We start from the raw sequence: 25,707 nt of genomic DNA, 5'->3' as shown, positions 1-25,707 counted from the left end.
TCCAAAATGGTACTTGAAGGCTTTGTAACTAGATTGAACTACAGTCAGATTATGCAAATTCCCTTGTGTCCCTAGAGAACAGAAATTGCAACAAATACATAGGATAGCTTTAGCCCGTTCTGTTGAGTGGTGGGGTTTGTTTCAGAATTTGGAAGATTCATTTTTATGGAATAGATAACTGAGAGAGTTAGCATTCTTGCTTGGATAATGTACTGTTTATTTTGGAAGGAAGCTTCCCATGACTAAATAAGAACAAGATGTTTGACCACCTTCTAGGGAGGAGACTGACTGGTCAGCATAAAATTAAAAGAAAAAATTCGGAAGAAACAACTGACCATTCTTACGTGGTGTCTGAAATGTTTTCATGTGTCTTCTGGGCTTTAATTATACTGCATATACACAGCAAGAAGAAAGACCAGAGGTTTTTTTCTTTTCTTGGAAGTACAGCTTTATCACATCATTGGGAATTTATAACCTAGTAATATATATAGTGTTTTTTCCATTCCTGCATTTTGCAGTTGGTTTGTACAGCCTCATAGTTTGGCGTCCGAGAGCTCACTTTTTCATGATTTTTTTTGGCATGAAAGGGTTACTGTTCACATTTCCTGTGTAATTCCTTCTGATCTTGCTGGGCTGTAATTACTTTCTTGATGTTAAACATTCCCAGGCTCCTGTAACCTTCTAGCCTGCTTGCACTGGCCAAGTTTGTCCCAGGTGATCATGTGGGCGAACCTCCTGTTTTTAAGGATAAAAATCTCTCCTTCCTGTGTAAGATAGGCTACATACTCGTTCCTTTGCTGTGCAGTCTCAAGAGAAATCTTTTTAAAAATAATAATAAGGTAACACATCACTCTTTCAGAGTCAGATTTAGCAGCCAAACAGATGACAAATCAAGTGTGTGGGTTTAGAATTTGCTGAATCTTTGTTGAATGACTGTGAGTTCACATTAAAGATTATTTTTTCTTAATACATTTGGAAAATAGGTTATGATAGAAAAAGGCAGATTTTGACTGTATCTTCTTACTTTTGACCATATAATTGGCAAATCATTTTAAGCTTGCTTGAATGTAGAACTACTTAGTTGAGCCTTCAGGATTTTTTTTCTGTTGAATTCTTTGCCGTAGCTGCATATGTTACAAAAAATGAGAGGATATTACTCAATTCTGTCCTTCCCACGTAGTTCAATTATCCTTTATTTCTTCTGATTTTCATTTTGTGGTATATAAGCAGTAAACGCAAGGTATTATTTTGTTTTTAAATAGAAGTGACTGCATACTGCTGAAAAATGTTGGCTTCAAAGGTGTGGGAACTGAAGTGTTCTGTTCTGCAAAGGCACTGAGAAGTCCTACTTGCCACCGCTCGGCTGCAATTTAGCTTTAATCTGGAGAAGCCACCTGTAAGAATGCAAGTGAAGTTTGCTTTGCATGACCTTTATGCTGTTTTCTCACAGTGCCAAGAAAGATGCGAGGTGGTGATGGCAGGGTTTTTTTTAGGGTGTGAGGAGTTGTAATGTGCTGATATATTGACATTGGTGGTGGCTTTTTTTATTACTGACAATGTCGGAGAAAGTCGCTAGAGCTTCTGTGCACCATTGGTTCAAGATGTAGCCCAAATTTTGATACTGTATTCAAGAGCGGTCTCATTAGTTCATTACCTGTTATGGATAATTTTTTTGTCATAATCCCAGTGTTATTACCTCGTGCATTTATTTGACTGCTTTGTGAAATTCTTAGGCTGCAAGTAATGGTTTTGTTTAGCTTGCAACTCTGATATTCAGAAGTCTTCCCAGTAACTGACTGACTGAAGTCTTGTGAATGCAGAACTGTGTGTGAGCACAGTGGGATTTTACATGGAAGAAAATGTTGTGTAGGTAATAAATTGTAGCAGTTCGAGCCCTTTTCTTGGTTTAGTTCTCATGCATACCAATGCCTGTGCTTTACTACATAAATAGAAGTTAGAGCGGTTGGTGTGCATGATTTTAACTGTGCTGCTATGCTAGTGAAGGATAGGAAGAATACATTTTAATGAAAATGTCTCTTTAATTTTTATCAGGAAGTCTTCTTGAATTTGATGGCTTAGTTATAATTGGAATGCAGTCGTCATGCTGCCCAGTTCTTAACTGTGTACTCTGTCATGTAACTGGGAACATGGCTGTCAGATAGGCCTATTTTTGTTGTTGAACCCAGAGGTTCTTACTGGGATATTATTCAACACACAGAAATCCGGTCCTGGCATGAAGTATTTATACAGTAATGATGTGAAAAAAGCACAAACCATGAAGCACCAAGCGAGTGTAACTGAACAGGCAGAAGATGGTATCTTAAAATTAGACTGTTCCTTTGTCATTTTATCATGGCCTGCATGTTATCTCCAGGTACCTGAGATTTTCTAGGAAACTTCATATGAAATAAAGCTTACCTAAACACATCCACTCGGGTATACATTAAACATGTTGCAAGTGTTCTAGGCTTCCTGTGCAAGAAAGTGCAGCAGGGAAGTGCTTTGGTTAAAGCTTTTTTCAAAATAGGTTACTTTTGACTTTGTATGATGAAAACACTGATGAGTTTAGAGTTAGCTGAAAGTGAGTACAACTGTATTGAAGCCTGCTTTCCCTCTAATAGGATGTATAGATCATCTTTCCCTTCTCTTTTCCTGTTTAATTTTGCTCCTGCTCAGATGAAGACAGTGAGGAATTACATGTTATATTGTAATTAAAGGCAACCTGTTTTGAATTTACGTTGTAAAGTGCTTAGAATGTAACTGACCTGACTTTCAATTATAAATTTCACCTTTGCAGTGAAAAATGCCCTGAGTGGTAAGGAATTTTCTTCTATGAAAAATATGTGGTTTCAGAGTCCTGTGCAAATTACCTCCTGCTTTTTGTGTAGAAGGCTAGTTACAGGATGTAAGCTGGTGCTGTTGATCTTGTGTGTGTGTGCGTGTTGATCTTCTAGGGGTTTGACTTAAAACTCTTTTGGATTTAGGTGTCTCTAATGTACTGGAGACAAGGTGATGCGTGTAGCTGTGATGCAAGAAGAACTGGGCCTAATCTTAGTTGTATTTAGTGCAGAGAAAGAAGCTGGTTTTAACAAGCTACATTAGAATTAAGGAATAATTTGAATTAGGTGAGCCTTTACGCTTTCAAACAATGCAGTCAACTGTGTTTTTATATTCGGAGTTCTACAAGTTCTCTCTTTGAGAAGACATGTAAATTACTGTTATGACAAAATGCATAAATATATGTAGGATTTTACAGTAATTAATTCATTTCCCTTTTCTAAAGAAAGATTAAGTGCCTCAGTTTGAAACTGGCTATAAAAAGTAACATGTAAACAAATTTTAACACGCATCAGATGTAATAGCACATTTCTTAGAACTGCAGACACTTTGTTTTCAAATGCAGTGGTTTCTCACTTTCAATGTTCACAAACTGAAGTTTAGCCGCAGAGCACCTCTTGACTAGATTTTTAAGGGCAATTTTAATGTCCCTGGCTTTCTTGAGTGATTTGAACTATGTATAACAAAGTATTAAGTACTGCTAAAATGTTGATTAGCACTCTGAGAGAATTATGTTATTTACCATAGGTGCGCAAAAAGAATTATTGACTCTTTTGAGTTTTCTTTGATTTGTCCTGGTTCAGAAGATGCCATGTATCCACTGAGGGAAGAATCTTAGAACACGTACTTGTTGTGCAGCTGTCTTTCAGGATCTTTTTTCTAAATACTGGATTTGGGGGGCTACTAACATGAGAGTTCCACAGCATTGACTTCAAAATAGGTTTGTGTTGCACATCAGCTTTTTTGTGGTCTGCATTTCATCTTTGGCTCTTTGTATTGAGACACACATTACATACATATACATTTATATGTAAATATATTAACACTGATGTTTTTATAGGAGTTGACTATAGTCTTCATTCTTAGGTAGGCATTAAGCATGCATAAGATCTTTAAATTATGTCAGTCCTTTGTACGTTGACTATGTATGTACTGCATTCTAATTCCATCTGTCTACTTCCTGTGTATTTAGTAATGCTTACTGACTCGATGCACATAGTTTTGCTGTTATTTATTCTTTAATTTATTTACATATTTTCGTATCTTTACATATATTCATTCAATATAGAGCTCTATAGTGATGCTCTAGGGAGAAAGAGGTGAAACACAGAGCAGAGAACCCAGTGATGAAAGGGGATAAGGTGTAAGGATACTCTGCTAGCACAGTAAGAGGTTTTAGAAATCAGTAATATCAAAGTTAATTTGAATAATCATTTATTTTGAAAGGTTCATTATTTCCAACACGTGTTGGAAAGTAGAATTAGTAAGTTGAAAAAGGATGTGTCAAAAGTAGTGTGCTTTTGTGGGTACATGTTCTGGAGTCATAGAAAAATTTATTTTGGAGGGGACCACTGCAGGTCATCCGCTCAAATGCCCAGCTTGGAACAGGGCTACCTTCATAGCTAGGTGAGATTGCCCAAGGTCTTGTTTAATTGAGCCTTGATCATCTCCATGGATGGATATGATACAGCCTCTGGACACCCTTTTACAGTGTTTGATCACTTTCACTGTGGATTTTGTTTCTAGTATCTCGATTTCCTACGTGGCAGCTTGTCTGTAGCATCCTGTCCTTCTCTTGTGCAGCCTGAAGGACAGTGTCCCCTCATCTTCCATACACCCTCCTGTTTTAGGTAGGTGAAGACAGCAGTAGGCTTCCCAACTTAGCCATCTCTTCCTACAGCTGAACTTGGGTATGTCTGTGGGGAACCCAAACATGAGCACAGCCCTTTAAGTGCAGGACAGATGGGAGTATTCAGTTCTGTCACATTGCTTTTGTGTATCTATGGAAGCCTTTCTTGGCCTTTCACATCCCTTGCTAGTTGCAATTCCAAATGATCCTTGATTTGCTAATTCTGTGTACGTGCCCCCAGGCAATGTTTCTGTATTTATGTACACTTCTTTCATCTTGGAGCTCAGTTAGGAGTACTCTGTTCATCTGTGTTGGCTTCTTCCACACCTGCTGCATGTCAAAATGCTGGACCATTCTTGCACTTTGAAGACCATGAATATCAACCAGTTCTCCAGGGCTGCCTTATGTTTTAGGGTGGCCCTTTCAAAGGGGTCACAGCAGCTAGCTTTCTGAACAAACAGAAATGTTTCCTCAAGTTCAAGACTGCGATTTTACTATTAGTCTTGATTGCTTTTCTCAGGAACTTAAGAGTCACCATTTCCTGCAGCTAAAGCTGCCATTGACTTTCACATTCCTGGCTAGCTCTTTCTTTAGCATCCCCCGTCACTTTGGAAGACTGTGTTAAAGCATCACCGTATTTTCCCTCTGAAAGTAATTCCCTCTGAATGGTTTAAGCCTTGTTATAAAATACTGGCAACATATAGTAGGATGGAGTGTTGAAAAATGAGGCAATGCAGCTACAGTTCTGTGTTCTTGGTAGGAAATAAGTTTTTTATGACTCAAGTGTTAGAAGAATGAAATACTTTCCTGTTGCCTGAAAATGAGAATGTTTGGCATAAAAGCTTGAAAATGTTCTTGAAATGTTAATGGAAATGAATTTCTTAGTTTGTCAAAAATGTGTATGAGGAAGAAAAGAGGAATAGAACAGTTTGTCAGACTGTATGTTTGCTACTTGAGACCAAAATCTCTCTTCTGTTACGCTGCCCACTCAGAACTTCTTGGTTTGAGCACTGTTCATAAAGAGAAAAAACAGATATCCTGGGTAAAACTACCATCTTTCGTTTAAGAACTGAAATGGGCATAATTTCTGTAGCTTAAAATTAGATAATACTCGGTTGACAAAAGCAACTGTGCATTAAAGACTTGGCACTGAAAACAGTAATTTCAGATTAGATGAGAATCTCTACCACTGTAATAAGTTAATTGGTGGATTGTTGTCTTCGACCTAGTGATCTGCACAAGGTTTGTGATCTTTTAGTTTCTGAATCATACCCATTGAGACAAAAATAATTTGTTGTTTATCTGAAATAATTTAAACCAGTGCATATGTTCATATTTGTTAATGAATTTCAGGTGGCATTGTTTTGTTCTGGAATGAGAAACAAAAAGATTGGGGTACTGTGGTGATAATTTTCCCACTTACATCTAATATTTTAACAGTTCCATTTTGTGTTTCTGGACATTTCATATATTTTTGAAAGTATCTCTCTTCAAAATTCACAAGGCACGCAACCCGCTTATACTTATTCCCTGGATTTTTACTAAATAAAATAGGCAGTGACTTTTGCAGGGAAAAAACCCTGTGAACACCCTTGCTCTCTGCCATTTATTGATGTTTACAGTAGTGTAACAAGCAAGGTCCCAGGTGTCTGTTATTTCTGACCATTTACAGAAAGGATAGATGTTCAGTGATGGGAATAGCTTATTTGAGCTTATTTGCATCTCTTGCTGACTAGTTAAAACATTTTCTGTGCTCCATAGGCAAATACAGGAGCAAAAGATGCCTGATAGGCTTAGCTAATGTTAAGTTTTACTGCCCAGTTTACAACATTTAGAGACTACTGTTTAGCAGATGAAGAAAAGTGGATTAAGTATAGTGATAGACATGCTGGCATTTTTTCTGTGCCAAGAGAAAATGGAGTTTCATGACACTTTTAACATTTGAGATGAAGCATGCCCCAGAATTTTTTGAAGTTCTGTCTATATTGTTAAGGCTTTTTATTTGTAAGGTGTTAGATGAACAGTCATGCAAATAGAGAACTTTAAAAGATATTTTACAATTTGAAAGGGGTTAGGAAACAGGAATACGCTGCATCTTTATTATACATGTGTTTCTCCTGTGTAGAAAGAGTTCTGTTCCTGCCATGTGGTCTGATGCCCAAGTTAATTATATGCTTTCTGTGTGATCTGCTAAAGGTATATATATATGTATAGTCTAAATTTGTTAGATATTGGAGGCTGCTTTTAAAATCCTATCCAAAACTTTGCATTTCAGAAACTTAAAGCTCATTCTTCTGTCTATATAAAATGAATTTGGTTTCCAGTCTGTAGTTTTTCATCAGCTTTAAATACAGTAGGTGTTAGAGCTATTGCAGTGGAAGGTTTTGCAAATACTTAGAAATTATGTGTGTATGTAGCCTGAAATACTGAAAAAATGAGTCGTCTACTTATCTTTAAAGATAACTGTCTTCAGTGAAAATACCTATTGTTTTAGATTAATCAAAGGACTCTGGGTTTGAATAGAACTCTTTGTCATTGCCATTGCATTTTTGTTTTTTAAGGTTAATTCAGTTTAAACTTGTAGCATAGTCATTGACATTTACATGCTATGGATCATGAGGCCTGCACGCAGTAAGTGAATTCACACAGATCAGAAATATCTGTAGAAGGAAAGTGGAAAATGTCTTTGGCAGTTGTCACCATTATTTTTTTCTCTCCCCTCCTCCTATCCAGCGCTCTAAAAAAAAAAGTAGTTGAGCTGGATGAATCAATGTTCGATGCAGAAGAAGATGCAGGTTGTTGGCATGCACCCAGTGCACATGCAAAAAATACAAAATTTACAACACAAATCTTAAGTTATTTCACTGTTAGTGAAAGGTGAATGGGCTTTACAGAGAGAAGGTGGATGTGGTAGAAATAATATGCAGGGTTTTCTGCTTTGCTTCAAGGGAAGCATTGAGTTTTATTTTTACAGAAATGCATTCACTAATGTTCTTTCGATATTAAAATTCTTATCTAAATCTTAGAGGATACAGTGTTCTTTGTACAGACTTGTATATTTTTGCTATTTAGTGCTATTTTTTTGAGATAAAGCAAAATGATAAATTAAAAAAACCAATTACAGTTTTGTAATGGAAGTTGCAGTGGACCCAAATAACTTGTATGTTACAATTTTTTTAATGAGCATTTACTGGAGAACCTCTGAAAACTCAAATGTCACAACAAAACCTCATAGACTTTTCTGTGCTCTTGTGTATTAAATATTCTGTTGCCTACTTTAACAGTTCTCACAATTCAGAAGACAAGTAGAGAGGTACTGTGTCTGTGTTTTAACTGACAAAATATAGTGGAGGCTTTTTATGGAAGTGATTCAGAACCTAGAAACATGAGTAGTTCATTAAAACTCATTCTGTATTGAATAAAGGAAAATTAGGAGAATTCAGCCTGTTGCATGGGAGTTTGTGCTGATAAATTAGTGGCCACTGATCAGTTTCTGAAGCTGCTAAAGTACTCGTTCATACATATATATATATATATGGCCATTTTCTAAAAAATAAGACATGTTATTCTGGTTAATTCTATACAAGTTTTCTTTCTGGTGTGTGTAGAATACATAGGGCAGATGTGTTAGGAACTGACACCTAACTTTGCATGTTAGGAGCCAAGAATGAGTACTGCATGCACATATCTCCTACTTTAATCTTTTAAAAGAGCGGCAAACTTTAGAAGCAAAGAATACTTGAGCATGAGAGTCTGACTAGCTTGACAATTGCATGCTTATTTAATTAGATACTCCCAGAGCAATTCTTCTCTTAGGAAACATGATTTGCTTTGTTAAAACAAGGTGAGAAGGGGAATGAAGTTAGCAATACGAAGAACAGGGAGCTGATCATGGCAAGCACTACATGGCTTGGAGGCAGTTGGTTCAGCAGATAAAGATACTAGTAAGATCCCGTGGGCAGTAGAGTACAATAGAGTTCTTTAAATATAGAGGATGTTCTTGAAGGATACAAAAGCTTAGTAATGATAGAAGTCCAATAACGGGCAAGGATGATAAATTTCTGCTGTGCAGAAAAAGGCATAAGGATTCAATAAATATTATGTTCTGTGTTCAGAAAGAGGCTGAATTATGCTTTTACATCTCACCTCCTCCATCATTAGTGATGGAAAGAACATATTATCACTGTACCAGCAACTATTAATGTTAAATGTTTTTAAATCTGCTGCATTGACACCTACAGATACTAAAAAAAAAAAGCTTGGAAGCTATATGAATTATTAATTTTGAGTTTTAACGAATTATGGAACAGTGAAGAAATTCTAGAAGGCTGGAGGGGAAGGGGAACTACTGTGCCCAAATTTAGGAAGTATAATACAAGCACCTTGAAAAAGCAGATAGTAGTATGCTGTCAGTGAAGATTTAAAGAAGAATTGCATAATTAATGCTGATAAGAATGGGCAAGTCAGACCCTACCTTGTACTGCTGCATGGAGTTACTCCATGGGAAGGCACTTGCATTTGCCTTCGCCCTTGCTAAGTTTCACAGATTCCTGATAGCTCTTTCCTCTAGCCTGTCTAGGTCCTTCTGAATAGAGGCCCTGCCCTCCAGCTCCCAGTTTCATATCAGTTACACACATGCTAGGAGCGCACTCTGTAGCATTATCCAGGTCATTAATAAAGTTGTTAAACAGTGTTGGCCCCAGAATTGTTCCCAGAGACCCCCAGGATTGATTCCCACTGGTAACTGGTTGCCAGTTGAACTGTATACAACTGATCACCACCACCCTTTAGCCTGACAGTCCAACGTGTTTTCCATGGACCTTGTCATCCACTTTCTAATGCATGTCTCACCAATTAGGCTGTGAGGATACTGTAGGAGACCGTGTCAAAGATCTTCATAAAGTCACGATGAACAACACCCACAGCCCTTGCTGTATCCGCAGGACTAGTCACCTCATCACAGAAAGTAGTTAGGTTAGTTGGGTATGAATTACCCTTGATAAATCTGTGCTGGGTGTTCCCAGCCTGGCTGAAAATGGCTTCAAGGAGGCTTTGCTCCATAACCTTTCTATGGACTGAGATTTGTCTGACTGGCCTGCAGTTCCCCAGATCCTCTTGCCTGTCTTGAGGATAGGTGTGCTATGTGCCATTTTCCAGTCTGGGAATATCCCCTGATGCCATGACTTTTAAAAGATGGTAGAGTGCGTCCTTGCACTGATACTGACCAGCTTCCTCAGCACTCCTGGATACATCCTTCTGATCCTATGGATTTGTACATGTCCAGTTGTATTCTCTTACTGACCTACATCTTTTATCTATTTTTGTTAACGTTTATGTTAGTATCTCAGCTTTTTCCATGCCTTCTGCCACCTGGTCCCCTTCTCCCTTAAGCAATAGGCCCACGTTTTCCGTAGCCTTTCTTTTCTTGCTGGCATATTTGCAGAAGTCTTTTCATCTTTCCCACCCCTTGCTAGTTGCAACTCCAGGTGAGCTTTGCCTTTCTTAACTCACTCTGTGCGTGCTTGAGCAGTGTTTCAAATAGTTAAAACCACTGGAATTTAGAGACACTGAATATGACTACCAAAGTTTGAACTTCGCTGTAATGTAGGAATTAGTGCTGCTATTCAAAAAAAATAGATGTTTGGCTATTTAATTACCCTAAATGAGCAGAACTTCAGTGTTAGATTTTGAAAACTTGACATTACTCAAGCAGTACAGGTATCCCACAGCATGGTTTTTATGGGAATTAATAAAAAGGTACTGTATGTCAACCATAGAAACCTAGTTGCTTTAAAAGCTTGGTCATGCTTAATTGTTTTTCTCTTGAAGTACTAATTCAGTTTGGTCTTGCTTAGTTTGAGATTTAACTGAATGAATTAGAAATACAAATATCCTTAGGAACAGAAGGCAAAGCTGGAGGCCCATAGAGAAAGAAGAATGTTCCCAGGGTTAGCATAGTCTGCGCACCACAGCTGGTTGCTGGACAGTGGCCAGGAATAATTTTGACATGTTTATTTCACATTTTTTCTCCATGAACATGTTTTGAGGACACTTCATTAAGTATGTCCGATAGTCTTTGAAGCTCTGTGCATTTAACAATTTTCAAACAACAAACAGAGTGGTGCATACAAAAATGGAAATTACATTGGCAAGGACTGTTTGCACAATGAAAACAACTCGAGGTAAGCAGTGAAGGCAGTGAATTAGGACAGGTTAGACTTTGATTTATTTTTTTTTGCATTTTTATCTGTGTGAAGGTTTTTGTAATAAGAAAGTATGTTTCATCAGTAACATTGTGGTGACAGTAATAAATCCTGCAAAAAAGGTATCATTTAAGTAAATCATAGACTATGGATATACGCTTTGTCTTCCAAACATTGTCCTGTATAGTGCATGGTGAATAGTGTACCAGTTTGAAGAACAGCTGCTATTTTATGGGGCTTCTGGTTGCTAATCAATCAAGCAGTGTCACCAAATCTAGAGATAAGCCTGTGGAATATTTTTGTCTATCTAAATTTTACAATTGGTATTAAGAAATGTGTTTATACCAGATTGACTAGAAAATATACTCTATGTTCTGATTGTTCTTAAAATAAATGATACGTCAGTCACTTTGGCCCAGCAGTTGCTTTGTCAGTTGGGTCAGGCCTCTGGGAGATCCCAACTAGGGAATTAGGGCATTCCATGCAGGAGAATCCGTTGAAGCGGTAACAGTCCTTTCCCAGAAAATGAGAGGGAGATGACTGTTTGAGCAAAGAATGCAGGCAAACAGCTGAACTTCTCTGCTGGGGTCTGTATGAAATATTTTGGGCACAGCAGCAGCAGGGAGGGAGGATGCTGCCTCCTTTGCATGTGCTCAGCACACAGCTGGGCGATGGCTTCTCTTGCTGCAGTTTTCACAAGGATTCTACAGCTGTAGTCACCTCCTTTGTCCGTGGAAGTTGAACTGCCCTTAATTTTATGAGATGATTTTGACTACACTGGTTGTGTGTTGGGAATCCTTTTTATCTACAAGTATGAAATTTATGCAATATTCTTTAACACTTAAGGTGCTTACTGTCACGGAACTTATGTAAAATGTGACCTTTAATTTTTGCACTAAACTTGGAACTGAGTTTTATGATGGTGTTTCAGTGAGATTATGTTCTAATTTGTAAACTTAGTATTTGATGATTCTTCTGATGTAGAACAGTTTATTATATGCTTAGGTGGCAGTAAAGGTGGAAGTCATATGGGATATAAGTTGTTTATGCTAGTCATGAGATTTTTTTATGGGTTTCTTAAGTGTGATCTGTTAAGTATATATTAATTTCTTGTGTGTAGGATTGCGCTTGGGAAACACACGATATCATTTGTAGTTGGACAATGTTCAATGTTTTTAATGTTCAGCATTGTTAAGAAAATCCAACTATCATATTTACATTGCTGGTTTTAAAAGTGTATGTGTTCTTAAAGCGTACTGGGCACTCAGCTATCCAGAAAAATGGTCCCTAGCCCTGAAACACAGACTAGGTTGGTAATGTTAGAGCCAAAATTTGAGGGTAGAATCAGGGTAGCACAAAACTAGTCAAAACACTTCTTAGTACACCATCTGATCAGTTATCAGGTGTATTTTTCAGTACAGGGCAACCTGCAAGGACTGGTTGTGCTTCACAGCAGTACACATTCTCAAGTGAATTTTTCTGTAGGATTTGGAGGTTGTTTTTTATGTAAGAAAGCAGTTATTTTAGTGTATAATTTTTACTAAGAGCTTTTTTGTTTGAGAGAAATTAGGCCTTAGAATCTAGTATGCTTTGGTTGGTCTTAGGCACTGGACAGTTTTACTTTTCTTTTTTACACTCTTTTTCTCTTCTTTGTTTCTCTAACCTTGCTTTAGAAATGTATGTGTTACAGGTGAGCCCTTTTGAGAGGGGACTTTCTCTTAAAAGTCATTGGTTGATAGGCAATTGGAATTTTAACATCCTGGAAATGTGTACTGTCTTGGCCTAGCTCATTTAGTGCTTGATCAGGCACTAAGTTTGCCTTCTCACTTTGTCCTGTATGCCATGTAATAGTAAGCTCACTTTTTTTTTTCTCCAGTTCTTGAATGCTTGTTTTGCTTGAGTCTGTGAATAAGACACATTGAAGTTACTTTTTAAAGTGCAGTGTATTTTTTGGAGGACGGATGTTGTTGCACAAATATTATAAATGTCAGAATGTAGCTTTCCGGCTGAAAGCTGTCTAGCTGACTTTTTAAGAAACTCCATAATGGAAATTCTTGTAGAAACAACTATAGATGATGCTTACTTTACTTATTTAGTAACATGGCAAATTTAGTACTATGCTCAAGTATGCAGCTGTAAAGTCAGAAGTAATTCCATTATTTGAGCCAGAATTGCAAAAGCAATTCACCTTGCAAAATTTTGAGTGGGTTTTTTTTTTCTTTTTGTGAGCTGTTGGTTATCTTTCTTCTAAGTAGAACATTAACAACATGCCCAGACTTTATTAAAATAATAAAAACACTGTACACAAACCTTCCTGAAATACACAGTAAGTTTTATCTTACTTTCATTCCCTGAGGGATTCAACTTACTGTCCAAATAACCTAAAATACCGTAATCAAAACGGAAGAAGTTATTAGGGATTGATTGTTTCTTAGTTAGCCTTTACATAATTTAAGGAGCAGCTATGATTCTGCAACAACTTTAGTGCCATGTTTCAAACTTAATTCAGTCTGATTGTGCAGATGAATGTGTCATACTCTTTGTCTTAATCCTTAAATTATTAATGGATTTTTTAGGGCTGTATTATCTGAGACACTCAAATACGTTTTGACTATGTGTGAGTAAGTTCTGAGGTATCAAATACAGCTAGAATATGTTAGGACTACCAAATTAAGAAAACAAAACACTTGCTTTCCTTTCAGCATTGCAGTCTTGGCTGGTTATTTCTGTAGTCTAAATTGATAAATAACAGAATCCTAAAACTTCATTTTCACAGGAAAATTGTCATTACACTACCAGGAATAGCTTATTCCTCAAATGTCAGAGTTGAGGAAGATGGAAAAAGGCAAGTAATATACAAGCAATGTTTTTTTTGGGCTTTCCTTTAGTCACCTTTAATTATTTTGGTTGCTACCTTTGTACATTAACCTCATCCTGCTCTTCAAAATAACTTGTTTATCTGTAGTGTAAGAGCAACTAAATAAAGAGAATATATGGCAATTTATTACAAAATATCTTTGTTCCCTGCCACTCAGTCAAATTCTCTTTAATCCTTCAGTGTAGCATGAAATATGGGAAGGTTTTTTTTTGAGTACCTTTTTAGCCAATTCTGAAATCTACTAAGAGCGTTGCAGCAGGAATTGCTGGAACAATCTGTCCTATGTACATAGACCCAATGTGACTGTGATTTTTCAGGCTATCCTTTGTTGTCAAGTGGTAAATATAATTTGATTTCTGAAAGGCATTTGTTGAGGTTGGGAGTTTTTCAGGATCCACCTGGACAGAGCCCTAAGCTGAGTCTTGACCTTGCTTTAAGCAGGGAAGTTGGATGGGATGACCTAGCATGGTCCCTGCCAACCTGAATGATTATGTGATACCTGTGTACGCAATCGCAGGTGTTTGTCTAAAGCTATGTATGTGGTGTTATAACTGCAATGCAATAGTTGTTTAGTGTTTGTGATACTGTTTATCTGAAAAGAAAGCTAATGTACTGCAGCAGATATATAGTGAGAGATGAATGATGTATTCTGTCCTTGTTAGACCAAACCAGTCATTAGGAACAACGGCAAAGTCAAAAAGTCTCAGAATTTAATCGGGCACTGCAAACTAAAACCCAGCATGATGTACTGCAGTTCCACTATGAATGACAGTACATGTTGCTAACAGAATTGTAAGATACATAGATTCTGTTTTATGAAACTACCTTGTTAAGAATCCTGGCAAAACTTCTTAGCAGTTTGGACCCAAGCAATAAATTAATGCTTAGTTTAGGAATAGGATAACAGGGCAGGGTGCACATAGGTACGGAAGTTGAGTGCTGGATGTTTCTGTTTCTTGATTTTTTTAAAAAATACTAAATAAATTTGAACTTAAATTGTAAGAACTATTCACACCATAGATTTCATATAATATCTTGTAAAAATCAAATTAGTAGTTTGTATTTTCCAAAGCTGTTGTTTCCAGCTGCCCTCAGAATCAAGAATAAAATGTAGCAATTTGTACTGATTAATCATTTCACAGATCGAAGACTGTATTTTAAAATCAGAAGCTTTGACCTTTTAATACAGAATAATGACAAAGATGTCTAATACAGATATGGAACTTACACAGGACTCCAGTTCGCGGCATTCAAAGCAGTACTACTGAGAAAGGTTTTTACTAAGGAAAACATAAAATGACAATCTGTCATTTTAAATTGGAAATTGGGGAAAAGAGATATTATTTTTTGGCGTTCTATGTACTGTCTAGTATTAGGCATAATAACAACTGTGCTGTTCCTTGCTCATCTTTTTAGTTTTTCAGAATGGAGTTTTTTCCTCAAATGGAAAATAGTTAGGGTTATTTACAGTCATAAAAACTGTTCAGCTGCCGTTTGTTTAATACACATACATTTCATCAAATGAAGAATCAATATTGCTCCTTCTTTAGCCTTCTCTTCTCCCAGGCATCATTTTGAGAAACTTAGCTTTTATAAATTTTTTCACAGGTCCTTGAATTTGCTCTCTTGGAGATAGTTATAGTTGTAAAATAAGAATTACTGAGACTGTATGCTGGGCTCTCTGCAATAGTAGATGATATGTGGAACATCCTCGTTTCTTGCTGTGCATGTGCTAGTCTTGATTCATACAATTGAAAAACCTTAGAAGTTGATTTCAAAAGATTTATCTGCTCAAGCAAAGCAATCGCTTTTCATTTGCTTTTTATTTTAAGCCAAACTATGAAGTTGCCCTGTGTTGCTTCATAAATACCTTTTATCATCATCAACATGTTATTCAAAGTAGCATAGAACCTGTTGTGTAGGCACAGTTCCACTCTGACAGATGGGCATAGTGTAGGCGTGCCAGCCAACCATTCTATACATCACCTAACAGAGTATGAAGGGAGGAATTTTTGTCCGGGATTGCCACTGTGGCATTCAGTACATGTAAGGCTTAAAGTTCAGGAAATGCCCTCAGACTGGTCCATCTCACAGGATGACCCAAAGTTTAAAAATAGCCTGGGTTTTAGATTCTGCTGGGTTTGTACTGGGAAAAGCAATAGTTGCAATGAGGCTTCTGTTTCTTTTTGGCTATCTGCTGAAGTCACCTAATGGGCTCAGCCAAAAAAGAATTCTGCCATGGACACATTTCTCCCTGATTAATTACCTAAGTATGGAAGCATAAGCAGGGTGTAATTTCTCTTTTAAGAAAGCTGTTGTTTGTGGCTATGTGCATAGCTCTTTGGATATAGAATAGGAGGATGAGGATCTACTGAGGTAGGATGAAATCCTAGTGTGAAAATGACTCAGAATAAAATTTTGAATAAGAATAAACCAGACTTCTGCAACTAAAGACTTGGATAGTGAGACGCAGAATATTTTTTGCAGGTTTTCAGAAATGCAAATCAGCTGTTGCTTGGTTATTGGGGTTTGGGATTTTGGAGGAGTTTGGGGTTTTTTAAATAAATTGGCTTAATGCCTTGTGCTTGATTTTATAAAGTAGCCAAGCAGGCTTTTGGCAAATACACTTGGTCTGAACAAATGCTTTTGTGTGTTACACTAGTTATCTTTATGTCTGTCATTTTTACCTTCCTCAGTATTTTTGCACAGCTTCAGTGTTTTAATCGTTTATTTCAAGTCTAACTCAGCCTTTAAATACCACAGATTTTGCTAACTTCCCTGGAAGTTATGCCGATATGATACATTCATGCTTTTTGGGAAACTTGGTTTCTGATAAAAAGTTTCTAAATTTGGGGAAATAATGGTTGCATGGCACTGTCATTTATGAGATGGCACAGTCTGTGAAAGAACAGGTATGAAAAATGAAGTGAATAAAATTGCCTTTGAAATATAAATTGGCATTTCATGGGCTTCTGTTAGGAGAATATCTTTTCTAAACTGCACTAAGTATTTAATTTTTCTTTTTAGCGGAATGTTTTCCTTCTGAAATGAAATTACATAGTAATATTTAGCTAACACTTCCTTATATGCCTAGTTTTAAATTAAAATTCATAATTAAGCTTAAAATGAAATCATAAAATTTCGTTTAATGTTTTCTTCCAGTAACTGAAGTAATGCTCACTGCCTTAGAAGGTGCAGTCATCATTGAGAAGCTTTGTTCTTTTAACAAAAGGTACCGAAAATAAATTCAGTTAGGGTCATAGTGGTTTAGTTTAATACTGTTATGATAATGAGTACTCTAATTACTTTCAGATAGTTTTTCCTTCCCAGAGGATGAGATTTTTAGTTTTGATGCCTGCTTAAAGCACAAGAATGACAGTAAAATTAATGTCATAACCTTTATGGCCTATTTATCGTTTTCTGTGTAGTATCCTAAAGGATTTTGTGTAACATCTGAAATAAATGTCTTAGTATGGACAAGCATCAAATTGGGTTAATTGGGTTCACCTGATATTCAGAGTCAGTCTGTCTATCAGGACACCAGTTTCATATAAAAGACCTGTGGGTATCTTTCTGTGAAAATTGCTTTTAAATTATTACATGTATATGCTCTGCTTCCTTTGATTGTTAAAGACCAATTTACAGTGTAGGTTTTTTCCTAGTTTATTTGATATTTTTGCTTCTTCTGGTTGAAAATTCATTTATCCTTTCATTCTGTGGTAACATAAGGAGTAGTATAGACATGATAGAGCTTGTTTTGTAGCATTAAGATAAATTTTACTTTTTAATTCTGTGCAACTTCCAACTCCACTTCACTTGTAATTCTTGTAATACATTTCTTTTCATGCTGGTTCCTAGAAGCATTTTAGAATTGCAAAATTACATCAGTGTGGTCTGGCCCGTTCTTGTAGGTTAGCAGGGAGTTGTCTGTATGTTACCATGACGTGAAACTACACATAGATGAGCCAACGTGTGTTTGTATACTGGGTCGGACAGGTTTGGGTTGACTCCGTAAGGACCACGGACAGAGGCTCTTTGAGGCAGCCTGGGATCTGCTGATGGTATCGGCAAACTTGTGCCAGGAGGTGCTGGTTGACGTACAGGAGCTTCTTATTGCATATGACTTGGCACAGAAGATACAGGTGCCAAAGAGCCTCACCTGGTTGCTACATGAGAGGTCTCTTTCCAGCAGCCACACTCAATTTTCTTTTATGCTTTGGTATTGAAGTTCCTGGAAATGGGATTGGTTTTGCCTCTTTTATACTTCACTGCTGCCCACAGAACCATCTCCTTCCTAGAACCTCTCCATTGCTTTTTGAGAGTCAGTTGCGTGACAGCAAAGAAACATATTCAAGGCCTATTTTTGTGTTTGGTAGTTGCATCAGAATTTGTCCTAACTATTTTTGTGTTTATCAAAAACATCCTTTTGGTACTTCACGTGCTAAGAAAAGGGCTCTTGAGTGCACGTCTGGAATGTTCTTTATGTAAGAGTCTACCAGCTGTTAAATTGGTCAGAAAAGTAAGCAAACTCCACAGCTGGCTCTGCTCATGGGAAATGTTGTGTTCTGGTGTGAAAGCATAGATCCAAGTAAACCTCCAAGTAGTTGGAGTTCTGTCTGTGTTGGTAAATGGACTTGTCTGTTTACCTTCCCAAAGCCTCCAGCCGCATCAGGAGAACAGGAGTTCTCCTGTGTGTCTGGTGTAATATTAGTGGTGTTCAGCTGAACCAAACTATTATGCAGCCATTCCAAAAGCTAGACCATATTATGATAAAGAAAATCTAAGTGGATAACAACACAACTTTGTATTGTTGTTGCATTATACTATGTCTTTCTTGACTGTTGAACCACATTTGACCAAAGCTTAAGTGTCACATTGGCTGCCCTGGAAAGAAATAGCCAAGTCTTAAATTACTGGGTGGCCACTTGATGTCATGCTATTTTATGTAAAACATTATGCATCAAATTTTGTGATAAGTACCAATGTCAAATTCAGGAGAGGTGGCACTGTAATGTTTGCTTCACAATTGCAAGCTAATACTTTCGTTGTAGCATCCATGGAAGATTCTGCTTGTCAGTCGGTTATATGGGAACCATGTAGTCATATGTTTGAAGGAAAATGTTTCCTTAACCCTACATTGTCTATGAATGTTCAGAATGGACTGTCACATTGAAGTTCATGATGTCCTCTTTTTTTGGCTTTAATGGGGGATTTCAACTACAGGAACCCTAAGTTAGTTGTACCCAGTGTTGAAATATGGAGACTGCATATAAGGGTACGTGTGATCCAGAGAAACACTTTGTTTAAAACTGGTGGTGTTTTGCATGAGGTATGGGCATAGTGGGATCTGTTCTGAAATACAATTTCGGGGAACTATTGCCATTGTCCTTTTTTTCCCTTTTTTTTTTTTTTTTTTTAAAAAATGAAAAATTATCAGAACTTCTAAGTGTCTGTATTTCTTCTTTCCAGGAACACTGTTGTAACTATTAAAGGGCATAATGCAGAATCCTTTAACTTTTTCTGCAGGTACAGTATACTTTCTATACTTTTTTTGAGAAATAAGGTGCTTGTGATTCAAAATGTGAAAGACGTATCATCATCATTAATAAATCCCTGTATAAGTCGTGTTTACTATTCTTCACTAATATGGTTAAAAACAGAGAAGCCATTATGCTGCAGCATTTATCACGTTACACCATTGCAATAGCTAAGATTGTTTTCTTTAGGATGTAGTTAATTACTGTTACCACCTGTAGTTGAAACTTGAAATATATAAATTTGCTTCTGTTGGATTCAGCAGAATTAAGTGTTAAAGGTTTATTACAATTTTTTTATCTTTATGTATTTGAAAATCATTGTCATATTTGACCCCCATGTAATTGGGGGTCAAATCTATTTGCAAATTATGCTACTAGACTAGCAGAAACAAGAAAATAAATATTTTCTAAATATAAACTTAGATTTTTATATTTTAATTCCTTTTTCTCCAGCATTTCTATCCTTTCCAACATGTTTTGTGTTTAACTATATTTCTTCTACATTTTGTCTTTTCAGAAGTCATCTTTTGTTGATTAGTTTTCTGCAGGGTTAACATCTTGAATTTTCCCTCTGTTATTAGTAAGGGTATTTGTGCTGCAACTGTGTATTCCCAAGCCTCTAAATATGCAGATCTAACTTTTATTTCCTTTCCCTTTTGATCTGTGTCACAAAGCTAATGTTTAATCTGATTTTTAACTTGAATGTAATTTTTAATGTTACTTCTTAAATGTGAGTGTTTGGTGGATGTGACATAAGCTCTAATGGACCTTCCAGAACCATCGCAGATTGTCAGTTAAGTTTCCATTGTTAGTACTTATGTTAATTAAGAAAAGCACTATATATTGCTTAACTTGAAGCCTTGAGCTTTTACTGTCATGTAAGTTTGTACTTTACCTGTTTTGTGAAGACTGAGTATTTTTATGATACTGTAGTAGTTCTGAGGAAGCTATTCCAGAAAGATGTCATGCAGATTGATCTTAGTTGATGAGTTCTGTGTCTAATGGGACTAGTCTTTCGAGGAAGACAGTATTTACTGTTGTGTAAAGCCATCCACTCTGCAGTGTGCTCTATGTCCCTATGCTTATGGCTGAAATACTTAATGCAAATACTTAAAAGCCTTATTTTTTCCTTTAATTAACAGGAATTTGACAGCGGTTGTAGTCAAATTGAATGTGTTCTCTTTATGTTAAAACCATTTCTGAATAACAAGAGGACAATATAGACTGAAACTGTTTGCAAACTTGAAACTGATGAATCATTTACTTTGAGATTTTTTTAAAGACTTTTTTTGTTCTAAACAAAAATCCATTCTAGTCAGTATCCTGTTACCAGCTTGCACCCAGAGCGATTTGTAGGAGTCATGTTGTAAACTTCAGAAGTGAGAGCATTCGTGTTAGAAATCATAGGCAGATCCTGACCAAGAGCCGTATCACTGTTGAATCATGATATTCTGCTAATATACTAGTCTCGGTATATTTTTTTGAATTTTTTTACTAGTAGTCTTTTTTTTGTCCTTGTACCAAGCATCGCTCTTGTTTCTTAAATGTGTTATGGCACTTTGAAAATGTTGAGGCTATTAGCAATTTATGGTGATTTATATACAACTGTAGTATTGATACCTTTCTTAAAAATGAAAGGCTTGAAAATAAATGGTATTGGAAGTAGAACCTATCCATCAGTTACATTCAATATAGTGTTTTTGTCAGTCTTTCTATACTTTGAAAGTGCTTGTTATTTTTCAGTTGAGTATGGAAGTAATGGTTAGTGCAGATTCTTTGAGGGACAACATAAACCCTTCTCTGCTACCATTTGTCATGTAATAGCAGTTCTGTAATTTGATACGTACTCCTTCATGGCATCTGTATTTTTCTGAATTTAAAATATTTTAAAGAAAGGTCATTATAATTTATGTAACCAGCAATTGTAACTCCATGTTCAAACAGATGCACTTTTCTGAATAATGATAAATATTTAGCTTCTAAGATTTTATTTTTTTCCTAGGATTTATGAAATTCTCATTGAAGCATCGTATTCTGTCATTCACACTCATGTTGATATTTACTGTTGAGCAAGTGCTGGGATTCTTTTATAGTGCTCCATAATGATGTAAAATACTCTAAGCATGCCTTAGAGAACTGAAATACCTTTGGCATTGTCAGATTTAGCAAATTTTTTTGTTAAATGATTTTAACGTAAAATAATTTTGTATCTTACACAATTTTTGTGCAAAATATAAGGCTGCCCTGGTTTATCTATTTAATACTTTTTTGCCTTTTTAAAATATTCATTAGAAAAGTGTGTCACAGGTTGAAATCATAGTTTTGCTCCTTGAGTATGTTCATTTTAATTTTTTTAAAAAATCTTTTTTTTCCTAAAAGTCATTGGATAGTTTAGCGTATTTTGTATCCATATTAGTATGGTCATTTGGTGCTGGGAGATCTCAAACTTCAATTAGGCATGTAAATGTGTTTCTTAACATCAACTCGCACTTTGCTGGAACCCCTGCTGCCTTTATATCATTAACATAAATGCAGGTGCAAATACTATTTAAGTACTTTGATAGAAAGCAGTTGGAGACATTTCACTGTGGGACATGACACTTTCAGATTGTGTACATCTGTTCAAATAATGTATCCAAGCCAGTGACATGAATGCAAGGATAAAAACATCTGCCCCTGAGGCCATTTGCCATACAGCAGATGCTTACATCTTTATTTATGCAGATGGTTTGTGTGATGAGCTGAGCAATGATGAAAGCAAGAAAGTTTGACAAAGATTTCAGGGTATTGCTTGGGATGGGAAAATAACATTGGTAACAGGGCTTCGTTCTCAGATGTTGACCAAAGAAGAACATCTGTTATGAGTACTGATGTTTTTAGTAACAGGAACGTGTTATTTGGGACGTGAACTACATTAACACAAAATCAGTAAAGGATTTTTTTTTTAAAAAAAGTCTCTTACGCAAGAATTGTACTGCAGTTACAGATACTAAGTGGTTAATAGAAGTAATTACTTTTAACAGGAAGGCTCAGCTGCTTTGCTTCAAGATGTTCTCAAGTTATACAAAACATAGAACTGACTGAAAAGTTTGCAAAGGTAGAATATTTTGAAATAATAACGTAACTTGTCATGAAGTTGTTCAGAGGTTGTGTGCGGTGCTGTAAAAGATTTCATGACGTCGGGGATTTTTCAGTAGGAGTCTTATTTAGTGCTACAAAATTATTAGACAAGTAGTTTAGATTTGTGTTGTTGGAAAATTACTGTAGGGTAGTGGACATGAGTCGCAGATCTAAACTGAGCTGGCACTTAGCAGAAGGAACAGAATGTGCCCCGCGTGGCCTCCTGGCCGCAGCTAGGCTTGCCCGGCTCCAGCAGTGGCCGGAGGCAGCGGTGATGGGCGCCCGACTCCCCCTGCTGGACTCTGCGCCAAGGGGCTCCTTTGTCTGCCAGCGCACGCCAGGTACACGTGAATTTCATTAGAAATGTGCTGGTATTTCGGCACACGGCAAGTTCAGGATATCATCTCCGGCCTGCATTCCTGTTGACTGCATTCCTGGCTTATATTCCCTCCTGTGTTGGCGCCCACTGGTACTGTATCACTTACCAGCTATGTATTTAGTTGGTTCTCTTGCAGCACATACAGGACCACCTTTTGAGAGCCTTTAAACAATGCAGCGGCTAGCATGGGCAAGCTTAGCAGTGCCAATAAGCATTGCAAATAATTGTAATTATGCACAGGGGGAGGAAAAACAGTTGGATGCTGTAATTTAAATTGTTTCCTGCTACATCCTACTGCCAGAAAGGCCTAGCTGTGCTCAGGTTCAGCAGCAAGTGATAATTTTGTATGTTCTGAAAACTAATGTCTTCCTAGCCAGGACTAGTCTTCCTGAAGGTCTTTTAGGTTTCCTATGCTGTACAGGGCTGTGTCTGTCTTTGAAAAAAATATACCTATCTACTTGAAGTACTGTGGAGATTCTCTAATCTTTATTTTTGTTTTAATCCTTAGTGGAATTGACTACAGGTGGCAGTGTCTTGTGTATCTCAGCCAGAGCTGTAGAGTCCTTTTCTGAAGAAGTTTGGGTCATGAAGAAGGAAAAGGGGGGACAGCTAGAACAAAGAAAAGCCCTGGACAGAGATTCCCTATTTAAAAATTAGATCACTTAGGTCGTTTTCAAAAGAAATGAGCTGTTTACAAAATCCCTCAGAAACTACTCTCCAACTATCATGTAAGTTTAACAATGTGTTCTGTGTTACGGCCCCTTCTTTGAGGAATGATAAACCCTGTGTATAATTCATACTGGAAGACTCAAAATAGGCCAGGCTAAGGCTGACAATCCTCTGATCCTCTGTTCGTCATTAATGAGGGAGGACTTTCCAAGGTTTGTACTACAGAAGTCAGAGATGCTTTTAATGCCTCAAGTAAAATATATTTGCTCTGTTGAGCCAAAGTGGTGAATTAATTGTTTGTTTTCTCTTGCATACAGGCTCTCTTCAGAAAGAAGTGCTCTGATTTCCACCAAAAAAAATGATACTGTATAAGACGAATAGCAATTTTACTCTTCTGTTGTGCTCTATTTGCACATCAGTATATGCAAAAAATAAATTTTGGGAGTAAGATGTGTTATTCCGTTACTGCAATCAGACGTACGTGTTTTCTGTCCCATGGAGGGAAGGGAGGAAGGTTGAACTCTCAGTAAGATGAAGATAGATTCTATTCTCAGCTTGTTTGAAAGGGGAGCAAAAGTCTAGTCAGAAAATATTTCATGATTTATTCATAAAATGGTTCTACTTGACCTTTTTGTGCTGCATAGTTTCTGAGGAATTCTGCCTTCGTTGTTGTAGCAGACCTGGTCATTATTGTATCCTGCACTTAAGGAAAAAATAAGTCTATTAATTACCACTTACATTAGGCATATCAAGATTTTGTCGAGGTTGATATGATCTTGATAGACCTTTTAAAAAGGACTTTACATTGACTTTACAGTGAATGAATTACTGTTTAGCTCCATATCTTTCTTGAAGCTTGCTAAAAGACATTTCAACTGGCAGTTCTCCCAGAAAATAGTTTTTAAAAATCCAATTACAACCTCTTCTTTTGAATCTTCTGTTTATCCACACCTTCTAAAGGATCTAATTTATATTTGCAATGCCATTGACTGTTTATGAATTGTGAGGTGTGACCAGTGCTTCCATCACCTCCCTTCAGCTATTTTCTGAACAATTAGTTCCCCCATGTGGCTGTGTCACTGAAGCCTTGCTTCACAAATGTCCAAGGATGGTATCCTCTATCAAACAGAATGACTGGGCAAAACCAATAAAGATAAACCACTGGATTTGCAGTGATACCAAGATAATTTCCATTCTACTCAACAGAGTCCTGTCAGAGCAGCTTGGGTTCTAGATAATGCCCACTTGAAGTCTGGCATGCTTGGTTGCTGAAACTAGTAGAGGCATATAGAAGCTCAAACACAGACTTTGATGATATATCTAAGAGTCTCTCTCAGACAGAAGTTCCATGCTTTAACAGAAAAGAACCAGTGTTTTCATCTTTAATAGTGATTTGTGTGGATGCAGAGGCCAGGCACTGTCTTGAGCCCATAGACTTATCTGCAGAAACTCAAGTTCTGGTATTGCCACAGTGAGAAAAATCTGTGTCTGATTTCTTCAGCTGTAAAAGTGGAAAAAGTTATTAATAATTACAGATGCTTTATGTCTAGCTCTCCTTACGTCACTTTTCATTTCTTGATATGAAAATGTTTTGATCTGCTTAAAACCTATTAATTGTGTTAACCTTAGTATGAAATGAGTAGTTTATAACTTGAAAGGCTGTGCCTTCAAAAAGATTGAAAGCTTTTAAAGTTCACAAGCACTGCGTGAGAGGTGTTAAGAGAGCAAGTGGATCTGCTAATAAATGTATTTTAAATTCATTACAAAAGCATGTTTAAAAATCTCTTACGTATAATATGTTCTGACTTTTAGGAAAGACTTCCAAGACTTTCTTCCTTTATACAGTAGCACAGAAATGGCTTTTTTTATGGGATGTTGTGTTAAGCCTTGCATTGGCCACATTTTATATAAGATGTTGCTTTTGAATATTGATTTGCCCACATATGGCTAATACATTTGATGTTACAACTCAAAAATATTACCTCTAAGCTCTTGGCCACTTGTTATTCACTATAGAAACAGGATTTTATACGTATTTAAAAGGTATTTGTGTTTGGACAATATAGAGATACATGAAATCTAGATCTATGAGAAATCAAAAATGATGTCTTAAATTATTATTTGTGCTAATGCTGATAATATAGTGTCTAGATGCATTGATTTCTTGATGTGTTAACTTTTGTTGAACAGATGCGTGCATATTGTTTTATGTTATGGTTTTCTTTGAGGACAGA

The 25,707-nt window shown here is 36.7% G+C and overlaps 1 protein-coding gene across 1 annotated transcript in view; it reads left to right on the top strand.

The window, feature by feature from the left end:
• ZNF438 (zinc finger protein 438) overlaps window positions 1-25,707 on the top strand; it is a 52,656-nt gene that overhangs the window by 11,063 nt on the left and 15,886 nt on the right. Inside the window, exon 3 of the mRNA XM_009955015.2 lies at window positions 19,238-19,294. Coding sequence (XP_009953317.2) covers window positions 19,267-19,294 — 28 coding nt within the window. The 5' untranslated portion in view covers window positions 19,238-19,266. The remainder of the gene's footprint in view (window positions 1-19,237; window positions 19,295-25,707) is intronic.

This window comes from Leptosomus discolor, chromosome 6, assembly GCF_034619465.1.
Source record: "Leptosomus discolor isolate bLepDis1 chromosome 6, bLepDis1.hap2, whole genome shotgun sequence".
NCBI lineage: Eukaryota > Metazoa > Chordata > Aves > Leptosomiformes > Leptosomidae > Leptosomus > Leptosomus discolor.
Note: the sequence above shows the minus strand (reverse complement) of the source record. Positions and strands in the feature narration are given on the sequence as shown.